Here is a 12,673-nt window from a genome sequence, read left to right on the forward strand (position 1 = left end):
GGTGTGATTCTGTGCAATGTCAGGGGGACACTGTATTTTTCCATACAAAGAATTCTTTATGCAATCCCCTGTTCTTATCTTTTTCTTCCCATCTGTGTAGTGGTTGGACTGGATATTCAAGATGAAATGGGAAGGCATGAAGTTGGTCACATCGATAACTCGATGAAAATCCCCCTCAATAATGGAGATGGCTGCAGGTTTGAGGGCCATTTCAGTATCAATAAGGTGAGTGTCAACAGCAGCTGGTGGGTGTTTGAGGGTTCAGGAGCCATTAGCACAACCAAAGCATAAAGCACACTTACCAAACCCTACATGTGAATGGCCCTGCAGTCAGCATCTTTACTGCTTTATCAGTAGGCTATGGGTTCAGATCCCACATCAGGTCATGAGTTCAGCTTGATGCCATGGTACTGTACTAAGAAAATGGCCGCAGAGTTAGAAGTGTGGGAGATGTTAAATCATGGTTCCTTCTTACCCCTTTGCCCTGGAGGCAGCTCTTGAATACTGGTAAATAGCCTTGTTTAGCAGCCATCATACTGCCTTTCAGTAAGGCAAGCTCTAATTTCTAAGGCTCTGTATGAGCTATTGGCAAAAACACAACAGCTTTTGTGTTTGCCCTTCACAATCATGGCACCTCCAGTATGTGACTCATAGCTATGCAAAGGACTTTGGCTCATCTTTATCCAAACCCTCTCCTGTTCCAAGAGCCACATAGCGGCTGAATGCTTCTTACTAAGGGATGCCAGTTTAACAAAGGTAGCTTCATATAAGGTGTTTGGAATGTGCATGCACATGTCTGCTTGTAGAGGTGAAGCTCTGTCTTTATCTGAGGGAATGAAAATTCAGGCCTAGGGTAGGTTCCCGTCTTTGGTGGGTGTGTCCAGACCTAGATCATCTTGCTAGTAATATTACAGATGAACTGACTAGCTGGGCTGGGGGTGGGGACTGAAGGTGTGGCATGCTGGTGTCATAATAAGGGTGCAGCCTTTATTTACGCCTCATCGAGTACCACAGGCTACATAATCCTACTTCCTTCTCCTCCTACCAGGTCATGTTAAATCACATTTTAAAATAACAGTCAAAACCTCTTGATAACACTGCAACACAAAGAACAGTTTGGGGCTTGAAGTTGAGGAGCTTTCACTCACCTTTAAGCAGCCAGTGATACTGTTGACCAGGGATCCTGGTTTTCTCTGATAAAAAACATTGCAAATTCTCTAATAAAACCCCCCAAATCCGTGATTAAACTGAAAGACCCCCCCAGCCCCCCTGGTGCCCCTCACTCCCTTCCAACAGTCCCTGGACCTGCTGGTGCCCCTTGCTCCCCACCCACACCTTCTGCTCCCCCAGCTCTGCCAGTGGGGGCTCCCAACTGCCAGGGCTACGGGGCCAGGGACCTGGATCTGCAGTCCCCTGCCTCTGGCAGGAGGCGGTGGCTGCTGCAGCAGAGTGGAGCCGGGCTCCCCTGGCTGCTTGCTGTGGGCTTGTGGGGGGGGTGGGCTGCTCCCTGCTGTGGCGTGCAGTCCTGGAGGTCAGGGGGACCCATGCCCTCCAGATCTGTGCATGGTGCAGGGGATGTCTACTGTGGACTCCCACCCTGCTGCCCTTATCTGGCGCCTCCGCAGTCCAGCATGTGTGACACAGTGCTGCAAAGAACAGCGGAGCCATGAAAGAAGCTGCCTGCCACTGTGAGCTCTGTGCTGTCCTGGCAAGGCATCCCCTGCCTGCATGGCTGCAGCGGGGTCAGCAACGCAGGGCTGAATGCAGGTGATGCAGGCAGCTTGGAGCTCACAGCATCAGGCAGCTTCCTGTGCAGCTAGGCTGTTCCCTACAGTGCTGGGTCACACATGCTGGGCTGCGGAGGCCCTGGTGGAGGGCAGCAGGGTGGGGAGCACAAGCCTAAAGCAGGCAGTGCACAACCCCTGAACCATGCACAGGTATGGGGGCACAGGTACCCCCTGCTGCCTTGGGAGTGTGCACAAAGACAGGGAACAGCCCCTCCCTCCGCCTGTGCCTGTAGCAGGCAACCTCTGCTCACAGGTCTGGGGGGGGCACAAGTCTGGGGGAGGGCGCAGGTCCCCGCTGAGACCGCATGCAGCAGCAGGGAGCCCCCCACCCCTGCCTCCTGGACGAGCTGCCCACAACCCAATCCCACTCCCCACTGGGACCCTGCAGCTGCGCATTGCAGCCCTGGGCCCCAAGCTTCAGGCACTGCCCGGCTGGGCAGCATTCCCAGCCCTACTCAGCTCGCTCGCTCGCTCCCTCCCTCCCTCCCTCCCTCCCTATGGGGGTCTCAATTCCCGCCCCCCCCGCCGCCGCAACTTACCTGCAGGAGCTGCTCTCCAGGCTGCCTGGTGGCCACATGCACATACATTTACATGGGGGCCCCTTGCCTGACTGGCCTGTTCCCCTCTCCCCCTGCATACTGGAACACTGCCCACCTGCAGAGGGCTTGTTGCAAAACTGCAAAATCCGTAGGTTTCTCTAGTAAAATGAGAAATCCATGTTTGCCTCTGGTAAAAAGTAAAATCCATAGTTTACTCCGTTTTTCCGTGGGAAACAGAAAACCTGGATCACTGTTGATGACTGCCAAGCTACCAAGCTGGGAAAGGGCTCAGTGCAGTCTCATCTTTCTTTTGAAAGTCTTTGGATGTCCAGAAGTGCAGGTGTGGTGTGTGTGGTGACCTGGGGCAGCTCACAGCCAGAAGGACTGCTGTTCTTTTTTCATTAAGTAAAAACAGGATGTTTCTTGTGCTCTATAATGGAGCTGGATGGATCAGTTAATTTGTATAGTATGACAGTGTGGGTCAGGTCATTGGAGATCTAATCCAAGACTTCTGCATCTAGAAGTAGGGACCTCTACTTGCAGAGGTAAAAGGTCCTATTTTCAGAGCAAAAATTTTATAAACCTCTGTGTGATCTGGCTGCCAGTAATAGATAGGGTCACAGTATGACAGTATACACAGAGCCATAATGAAGGATTTAGGCCTTGCTATGTCAGGTACTGTTCATTTTAATAAAGGTGACCCCTTCATCAGAGACCTTTAGATCATAGGGGCTGATTCAGAAAACAGGTACACATTTGCTGAATTTTGTAATAGGACCGTTGTTTTCAGGGGAATTGCTTGCGTGTATAAAGTTAAGCATATGCTTAACTGTTTTCACAACTGGAGACTTAAGTGTGTAATTGTGTGCTTCAAAACAAGCAGATGCGAAGGAGCACAAGATAATGGTGAGATGATTGTCTGTGGCTCTTGGCACTGAGTCTACTCCTCCATCGCCAATATGATCCTTCTAGTGCAAGTAACATGCTCCATCCCCAACTGTACGTGTTCCCAGGGGTGCCATGTGTTTGTAGACCATTTCAATTAGATTTGCTTTGACCAAAGCTAACTACCATGTGGGACCTTGTGCTAATTGCTGGTGGTGCAGGGTAGGGGAGATGTCCTCTGTTTGTATGAAAGTCCTCCCACTGCTGCCCTACAATGCATCAGTTGCTGCTAGATGTTGACAGTACCATTAGCATCCAAGATCCTTTTGTTTCTGACACTTTCTGCTATGACAGATTCTCTTACCCCTCCAGAACAGCAGTTGAGCTGACGAAGTTCAAAGGCTTTGTGGTGCAATTCTCTAGGAAGGATGTTTTGAAATACCTGCAAATACCAGAGCACTGCAATAAAAAGTGACATCCATGCTCACCTCCTTTACATTGTCATGGCAACTGGAGGTCTTACGTGAAAGCTGTGTATTCAGAATTTAGTGTTTCCTTTAGCTAACAAAATAAACCTGTTCTTGAGGGGGCCTCTGTCAAGGTTGGAAACTGCAGCTTTTCGCTCGCTACTTTTTGTAATCTTTTCAAACAGAACAGCACTTGTAAACAAGAGTGCAGTTAGACTAGTGCCTAGGGCTTTCCTAGGTAGCTTTGCATCAGTGAGCCTGTGCAAGTGTGAGACGTGGGTGGGAAATGTTTATTATATTGTCCCATGCTAATGGCATGGATCTTATTTTTAATAGGGAGGTGGAAGCTGTAGTTTTAGTTATTGGGAATCTGAAATGTTTAGGGAGTGATCCATTTATATTTTGGTAGCCTAAGGCAAGTGCTATATGGGCATGCAACTTTTGCCTTTTAATGTGGCACTGATCTCCCCTTTACATACAGCATTATATTACTGGCCAGGTGTGTATATCAGGCATTTCACTGACATACAAATTATTTGCTACTGTATACTAGATAGAGGATGCTAGATGAGATGGGTCTATTTTTTATGCTATTTCATTTCTCAGTAACTGGCAACATCTGGTAGATAAACATATCATTCTTCATGTTCTTGTTCTGAATGCTGGCTGACTAGGTTCCTGGTAATTTCCACGTATCCACGCACAGTGCCACAGCACAACCTCAGAATCCTGACATGACTCACATCATCCACAAACTCTCTTTTGGGGACAAGTTGCAGGTGAGTTCTTTCCTCTGTCTATATAGGACAGAATTATTTCTGTACTAAACTTCTTGATACATGTTTAGGGATGGTTGGGGCAGAGAGAGCTTATTCAGCACTCAGGGTTGAGGAGAGGGGCAGGGGTGTGCCAACCTGTTAAGCAGGTGAGGGGAGAAAAGTCTTATCTGCGTGGGTTCTGCACAGGAGAGGCAGCTGCTGCTGCAGAAAGTCATGGCATGGGCTGCCTCTTGGGCCCCTTTTGCTCCCCTTTAACCCAGATTCACGCAACCGAACAATGTGTTTGTCAGAAGCAAACCATCAATCATCCCCTGAGATGCCGTGTAGCACCACAAAGCACCCCACAAGATCTGGCAACACCAGGATTAGTGACCTGTGCAGAATATTGGGAACAGACCATATAGAAAGGTTGGATTGGAGGCATGATGAAGAAGAACCCCAAATATGCTGCTGGGTGCAAGGCTGTGCCTACTATGAGAGAAAATCCCTGGGGAGGAGCACCATTCTACTCAACCCCAGATGCACTGCTGAGTGTGGGGTTGTTCTGCCTGTCTCCTAAAGCTGGGCAGCACAGGACTGCCCCAGTCATGAGAAAAACTACTGGAGGAGATTCTGGCGCTCCTGTATAGTCAGTGTCTGGAGCTGGTGCCCTGCCTGCTGCCCCCCACTCCTGCACCCTACCTTCTCTCCTTCCTTCTGTCTCCAGTTATGCTACTTGGATGGGGAAGGTCAGAGGACCTATAATCTAGGGCAGAGGTTGGCAACATTTTTGAGCCAACTGCCAAACACGCCCCTGCAACCTGAACTTTGAAAACATTGGTATGCGAGGGGTGGATGGTGGGGGAGTTGCAAGGTGCCTGATCCTGGTCATGGCAGCACAGCTGCAGCCACAGCTCCTTCCCTGCTGTGCTCCCGAAAGCACGTACGCAGCTGCTGCCAGCAGTGGGCTGGGCCAGTGCTCTGGACTCTGGTACAGCTGCTTGTAGCCTTATGGCTGTCTGCTGTAAGTAGCTCAGCTCTGGGCAGGACCCTGCCACCCGCCATGGAGCCTGAGCTGTTCGCAGCAGGCAGCTGCAAACCTGCAAGCAACTGCACTGGGGCCCGAGGCCCCAGCCCAGCTCATTGCCAGCAGCAGCTGCACGTGTGCCTTGGGGAACATGCCAGGAAGGGGCTGGGGTTGCAGCGGCCTCCAGTTAGGGAGCTGGGCCAGGGCTCCCTGGTGCAGCTGTTTGTGGTCTCCTAAACAGATGGTGCAGCCCACCATCTGCTGTGAGCATCCCAGACTCCATGGCGGCACCCACTACACATGTGCCTTGGGGCACATGGTGGGGAAGGGGCTGAGGTTTCATAGATTCATAGATTCATAGATGTTAGGGTCAGAAGGGACCTCAATAGATCATCAAGTCCGACCCCCTGCATAAGCAGGAAAGAGTGCTGGGTCTAGATGACCCCAGCTAGATACTCGTCTAACCTCCTCTTGAAGACCCCCAGGGTAGGGGAGAGCACCACCTCCCTTGGGAGCCCGTTCCAGACCTTGGCCACTCGAACTGTGAAGAAGTTCTTCCTTATGTCCAGTCTAAATCTGCTCTCTACTAGCTTGTGGCCATTGTTTCTTGTAACCCCTGGGGGCGCCTTGGTGAATAAATCCTCACCAATTCCCTTCTGTACCCCCGTGATGAACTTATAGGCAGCCACAAGGTTGCCTCTCAACCTTCTCTTGCGGAGGCTGAAAAGGTCCAGTTTCTCTAGTCTCTCCTCGTAGGGCTTGGTCTGCAGGCCCTTGACCATACGAGTTGCCCTTCGCTGTACCCTCTCCAGGTTATCCGCATCCTTCTTGAAGTGTGGCGCCCAGAATTGCACGCAGTACTCCAACTGCGGTCTGACCAGCACCCTATAGAGGGGAAGTATCACCTCCCTGGACCTATTCGTCATGCATCTGCTGATGCACGATAAAGTGCCATTGGCTTTTCTGATGGCTTCGTCACACTGCCGGCTCATGTTCATCTTGGAGTCCACTAGGACTCCAAGATCCCTTTCCACCTCTGTGCCACCCAGCAGGTCATTCCCTAGGCTGTAGGTGTGCTGGACATTTTTCCTCCCTAGGTGCAGCACTTTGCATTTCTCCTTGTTGAACTGCATTCTGTTGTTTTCTGCCCACTTGTCCAACCTATCCAGGTCTGCCTGCAGCTGTTCCCTGCCCTCCGGCGTGTCCACTTCTCCCCATAGCTTTGTGTCATCTGCAGACTTGGACAGAGTACATTTTACTCCCATGTCCAAGTCGCTGATGAAGACATTAAAGAGTATCGGTCCAAGGACCGAACCCTGCGGGACCCCACTGCCCACACCCTTCCAGGTCGAGACCGACCCATCCACCACGACTCTTTGGGTGTGACCCTCTAGCCAATTCGCCACCCACCGGACTGTGCAGTTATCCACATCACAGCCTCTTAACTTGTTCACCAGTATGGGGTGGGATACCGTATCGAAGGCCTTCCTGAAGTCTAAGTATACGACATCCACCCCTCCTCCTGTGTCCAGGCGTTTCGTAACCTGGTCATAGAAAGAGACTAGGTTGGTCAGGCACGATCTGCCCGCCACAAACCCATGCTGGTTTCCCCTCAGCATAATTTGCCCTGCCGGGCTCTCACAAATGTGAGCCTTGATAATTTTTTCAAATACTTTACCAAGGATGGAGGTGAGACTGACCGGCCTATAGTTGCCCGGGTCCTCCTTCCTCCCCTTTTTGAAAATGGGGACCACGTTAGCCCTTTTCCAGTCCTCCGGGACTTGGCCCGTGCGCCACGAGCATTCGAATATTCCCGCCAGTGGCTCTGCAATGATGTCGGCCAGTGCCTTCAGTACCCTCGGATGGAGCCCACCCGGGCCTGCCGACTTAAAGGCATCCAGTTCTTCCAAGTGACTCTGCACCACCTCAGGATCTACGTATGGAAGTCTGGCGCCTTGCTGCTGCCTCTCTACAACCCCAGTGAGAGACTTGTTGTGCCCCTCGCTTAGGAACACTGAGGCAAAGAACTCGTTGAGGAGTTCAGCCTTGTCCCCCCTGTCTGTCACCAATTGTTTCTGCCCATTTAGCAGCGGTCCTATTCCTCCCTGGGTCTTCCTTTTACTCCCAATATATCTAAAAAACAATTTCTTGTTGTCCTTTACTTGGGTTGCCATCCTCAGCTCCATGGTAGCTTTGGCCCGCCTAACTGCCTCCCTACAAGCAGGAGCGGAGGAGGTATATTCATCTTTAGTGATCTCACCCTGTTTCCACTTCTTATGTGCTCCCCTTTTGGCCCTTAGGCTGCCCTGGATTTCTCTGGTCAGCCATGGAAGCCTCCTGGCCCCTTTCCCTCTTTTGCCTCGCTCGGGGATCGTCTTGCTTTGTGCCCGAAGGATCGTTTCCTTTAGGCACAGCCACCCTTCTTGGGCACCCATCCCATCAAAACTCCTACTCTGCAGTGCTTCCTTGACTAATTGCCTGAGTGCATTGAGATCAGCTTTCCTAAAGTCTAGCACTTTCACCCTACTAGTTACCTTACCCACTCGCCGTCTTATGTTGAATTCTATTATAAGGTGATCACTGTCTCCCAGATAGCTACCGATCTGGAGGTCCCCTATCATGTCATCTCCCGTTGCCAATACCAGATCCAGTATGGCATTCCCCCTAGTGGGACCATGCACCTACTGTGTCAGGTGGAGGTCCTGTACACAAGTTAGAAACCTGCGTGAGCGATGGGACCTTGCTGTCTGCGTCTCCCAGCAGATGTCCGGGTAGTTTAGGTCCCCCATGACTACCGCCTCTTTAGCTTTTATGGTCTCCGAGAGTTGCCTCAGGAGCCCCGCATCTATTTCTTCCCCTTGGTGTGGGGGTCTGTAACAGACCCCTACCACCAAATCCCTTTCTCCTTGCCCCCCATGTAGCCTAACCCACAATCCTTCTACTTCCTCAACCTCGGATTCTGTCTTGATGAGGGTTGATGTGTATTGCTCACTGACATAAAGTGCAACCCCCCCCCCCCCCCCCCTTTCTTCCCCGACCTGTCCTTTCTATACAATCTATAGCCCTCAATATGTACCGCCCAGTCATGGGATGAATCCCACCAGGTCTCTGTTAGCCCCAGTAAGTCATAGGTGTTTACTGCAAGCAGGAGCGCTAGTTCATCCTGCTTGTTCCCCATGCTCCTAGCATTAGTATATAGGCACTTGAGCCCTGCGACTGGTGCCTTTGCTGCCCCCCCGCTCCGAGTCCTGGGGTTGTGCTGCCCCAGGCCTCTTCCTCACCATGTGCTCAGAGGTCCACATGCAGCCAGGGCTCCAGACCTTAGTGCACCACTTGCAGCCTCCCGGCTGCCTGCCACATCCAGCCTGGGCTCTGGGCAGGTAGAAGAGAGCATCCAGTTTTTAGCTTTGTAGCCCCTCCTCTGGGTTTCTCAAGGAGAAGTGAGTAGTTTTCCCCTTCTTGTAGAATGAACTGGACTAACCCCAAAGCTGTCTTCCCCCTGCTGGCGAGAATGAACATCAGCACTTGCCTTGTGGCTAGTTTCACTGGTGCTGTGTTATATAAGCCCTGGTTTCTCAACTGGAACAGTTCAGAAGAATGCACATCTGTAGCTGCCTTGTGAAGAGGTGCTTCCATAGACCTGTGGTGATACATGTGCACACCAATTTCATAATTCCAAGTGTGGCTAAACCAGAGTCTCCCTTCATCGTCACAGACATTACTGTCCTGTGCCCTGCTTCATGTATGTCTACTCTGAAACACCTTTTTAATGCTAACAAGTCCAAAAACAATTGCTTTGTAGTCTTCTGGTTCTTCTCCCGACTTCCTTGATGAAACAACTTGTGTGGGAGCATTTAAATATTAGCATATGAATGAGTCTGTTTAATGTCTGTAAAACATGTTTAAGATACTGAAAAATGTTATGTAAGTGCTAACAGTCACTGCTCGTGCCTGTGTGGGAAATGAGTCCCACAGGGTAAGGTTCCTGTCACCAGATTCCACAGTCTTTTGAGTGCCGTAACTGAAGAGCTTGTCAGCCTGATGGAGATGGGCAGACAAGGATCTCTGAACATGGAGTGGAATACAAGCAAGATGTCTGATCGCAGATGTTTCCTGTGCTGGTGAAAACCTGTTTAGCCTACCACGTTGACGTGCACCACGTTGATAGGTGGTATTCAGTTACTTCCATTGCTTTCTTGTGTTGTGTATAAATGTCACTTGGTTCAGCAGGCAAAATGCAAGCTAAAAAGCATGTGATGTAGGTGATGTAAACTCATCTGCTGCTAGCTAGACTAAGCAAGCTTTGGTTAGGAGCCACTGAATCAATGTATGGGTTTCTTTGGAGATGATCCTGATATAGGTGAACTTTTCTGTTGATTGTTTGATTTTATTTATTCATTTCTTTTTCTTTTGGTTTCACTGCCCTTGATCTCAATATGTATCCAACCCTCAGAAAGGGATTGTGTGCTGAAAGGCTTTGTTATGCAAACTCTTACCCCCACAAACCTACTAGCATATCCCAGTGGGCAGCCCACCACTACCTTCTAGCAGAACACCAGGAGAATATTTATCCCCTCTCCCAATGGTGATAGATCACTGGAGTTGGGTGGTTCTGCCTCAGTCTTCAAGAAGTTTTGTATCCAAAGTACAGAGGTAACAATGCAAAGGCTCGTTCCCTTCCATATACTGGATGGAAGTGTTTTTTCTGGCTATAAAAGGAGAGTGGAATTCGGAATATCAGGATCACTATTTTTATTCTTCCAGCTTCCATGAGCATGGATTCCTCTCTGCGGGGCTCCAGCGTTCAGAGCAGCGTTCCCTCTAAGCTGTGCAGGCGTGCTCATGCCGTGCTGCCAGGTGCGCCTGAGCAGCTGCTCATGCTATGCAGCTTAGAGGGAACGAACGCTGGTTCAGAGTACTTGGTTAGGTGATGTGCATTTGGCCTCTACTTGATTTTTACGGTAGGGAAAAGGGGAAGCTGTTAGAAGGGGAGCTGGCAGTGGTTTCTTTCAAGTGCCACCCATTGTGGCATTACAAGGAGCCATCACTCACAGTAAATTGTTCATTTCTGCAGCCATCCCACTTCCATTCTTGCATAAGGAATGAAATAATTAATAGTGCTGGCATTTTAAATGATCTTGCCTGGGCAGCAGGTCAAATAGAGATTCAGCAACCCATGTTCATAAATGCTTCAGCTAAATCAGCTGAAAAGGAAGCCTCGCTGAAATAATGGTTTAAAGATTAGGTTGGTTGAGACTTGTTCAAGTTTCAGTTCTGACTGGTTTTGCTTCTGGTTCAGTCTGATCTTAGAATATTTTGTAGATGTTCCTGACATAGAACCAAAGCGCCAAGGTGAATATGAAAGGTGTTAGGCTGCTCTCTAAGGACCAGATCAACGAAGGCAGAAAAACATACGCAATTTTTTTCCCCCTAGAGTCTCTGTGGAGTCACTGATCTTGCTCTGCTTTTTGCTTTTCCATTTTAAACTGAACCTGTGGCCCTGCCAACACCTTAGGAAAGGGTGGGTGTATGTGGAGTTATATAATGAACAGACACTCCCCTGAAATGAACGTTTGCATAAGCTAGTTCCTTCTGAACTGGTTTGGAAGTATAGCAGCTGCCCTTAAATATTCTGACCCAAGCTAGTACACACCTACCCTACTATGACTGCTAATCATGCATTCAGATGTCTCCTTTTTACTCCTTGTGACATGACAATGCCAGCAGAATGCCTAGTTTTCATATTGCAGCAATGGGGCCTGAAGACACTGATTGCTTGCCTGTGGTGCAACCACTAGTTCATGTAAATTGAGCATGTGTTCTCCCCCACTGACACATGCCCCCTTTAAATTATGTGGTATGCAGTCTGCTTGAGAGGTCACCTTTATTAAGCAAACTTTGGTCCTGATACTTCTTCAAAATATCCCCTTACATAAGGATCACAATTTGTTCAACCATTAAAGGTATGTCTTCAATGTGAACCCAAAGCTGGCAAACTGCCCTTTCTCAATTCACACTGCTTTATCTAACACACACCGGGCTCTGGTTACCTGTGTCCACACCATGCTTACTGCTTCTGCTCCTGCACCGTGCTTACTGCTCTGTGCATAGGCTCCTGGTCAGGATGGCCCTTCATATTTCAAAGTGCCTGCCAAGGAAAGCAGAGAAACTGTTTGGTATTTTGTTAGAAATGTAAAGAATGAATTTCCCTTGCATTACTATTTAATGATGAGGCCACAATTTACAATTTTTATTATTTTGGAATACCACCCTTTCTCATCTGTGCATCTGACCAAATGGATGTAGCAGGTGAAAAACTAACAAGATGACAGCTGAACCCAGAATGGTGAAATCTGTTTTTCTTTTAAAAAGAATATAATTTTGAATGTCTTAGTAACTCTAAGGGACATTGGAATGCCTAGTATGGCACGACTCTTATTAGACTGGGCCCCCTGACTTTCTTTCCAGAAAGCCATGAAGGAGACAAAATGTGGGAGTCTCAGAATGGAAAAGGAAAGGAAGCATTCTAGGGCACTGAAGGGGTTGGTTCCTTCAGTTTATACAAAAGAGATTAAGAGCCCAGTGAAAGCAAAGTATAAGGAAATGTTATGGGGCTTATCAGTTACAGGGATGGACCAACAAAGTTTGCTTGCCCAGCTAATCTGACTGTCCAGAATTCCTACCCCATGTCACATTTCCAAGCATCATGGAAAGAGGAGGACTCTGGAAGAGTACAGGTGATCCACAGGCCCTTTTTTTCCCCCCTTCCCCACAATCACCGCAGGAGGAGGAGAACAAAAATACAAATGATTTAAAATTTGCCATTAAGGGATTCAGTGACTTGTCTCCATGGAAGCTGCTAGCAAACAGTGGCTGTTTTGCTTGCAGGGTGACTTTCCTGGAAGAGATGCGCAAAGACAGAAGTTACTTACTGTGACCTTTAATGCTGTGAAATATCCACTGAAGCAACCATGTAGCTGTTGTTGTCCGAGGTCCATTTTTTAATAAGCTTTCTAAAATTGTAATCCTGGAACACTGTGCTGTTACAAATCATAATGAAGCATTGGAGGGGGGTGTGAAATCTTTGATCTTGTGTATCAGCTTCTAAGGTGTGTGTGTCTAACTCAGTGTAGTTAGAATTGGTAAGCCACATCTATGAACATTTCATACTTGGCTTGCGTATTTGTTTTATCCCCTCCCGAGATCTGTC

General features: G+C 49.0%; 1 protein-coding gene across 1 annotated transcript in view; it reads left to right on the top strand.

Moving 5' to 3' along the window:
- The window catches only part of ERGIC1 (endoplasmic reticulum-golgi intermediate compartment 1), a 91,705-nt gene that overhangs the window by 58,458 nt on the left and 20,574 nt on the right, over window positions 1-12,673 (top strand). The window contains exons 5-6 of the mRNA XM_006270857.4: window positions 101-225; window positions 4,353-4,457. Coding sequence (XP_006270919.1) covers window positions 101-225; window positions 4,353-4,457 — 230 coding nt within the window. The remainder of the gene's footprint in view (window positions 1-100; window positions 226-4,352; window positions 4,458-12,673) is intronic.

Source organism: Alligator mississippiensis, chromosome 9, assembly GCF_030867095.1.
Source record: "Alligator mississippiensis isolate rAllMis1 chromosome 9, rAllMis1, whole genome shotgun sequence".
Taxonomy (NCBI): domain Eukaryota; kingdom Metazoa; phylum Chordata; order Crocodylia; family Alligatoridae; genus Alligator; species Alligator mississippiensis.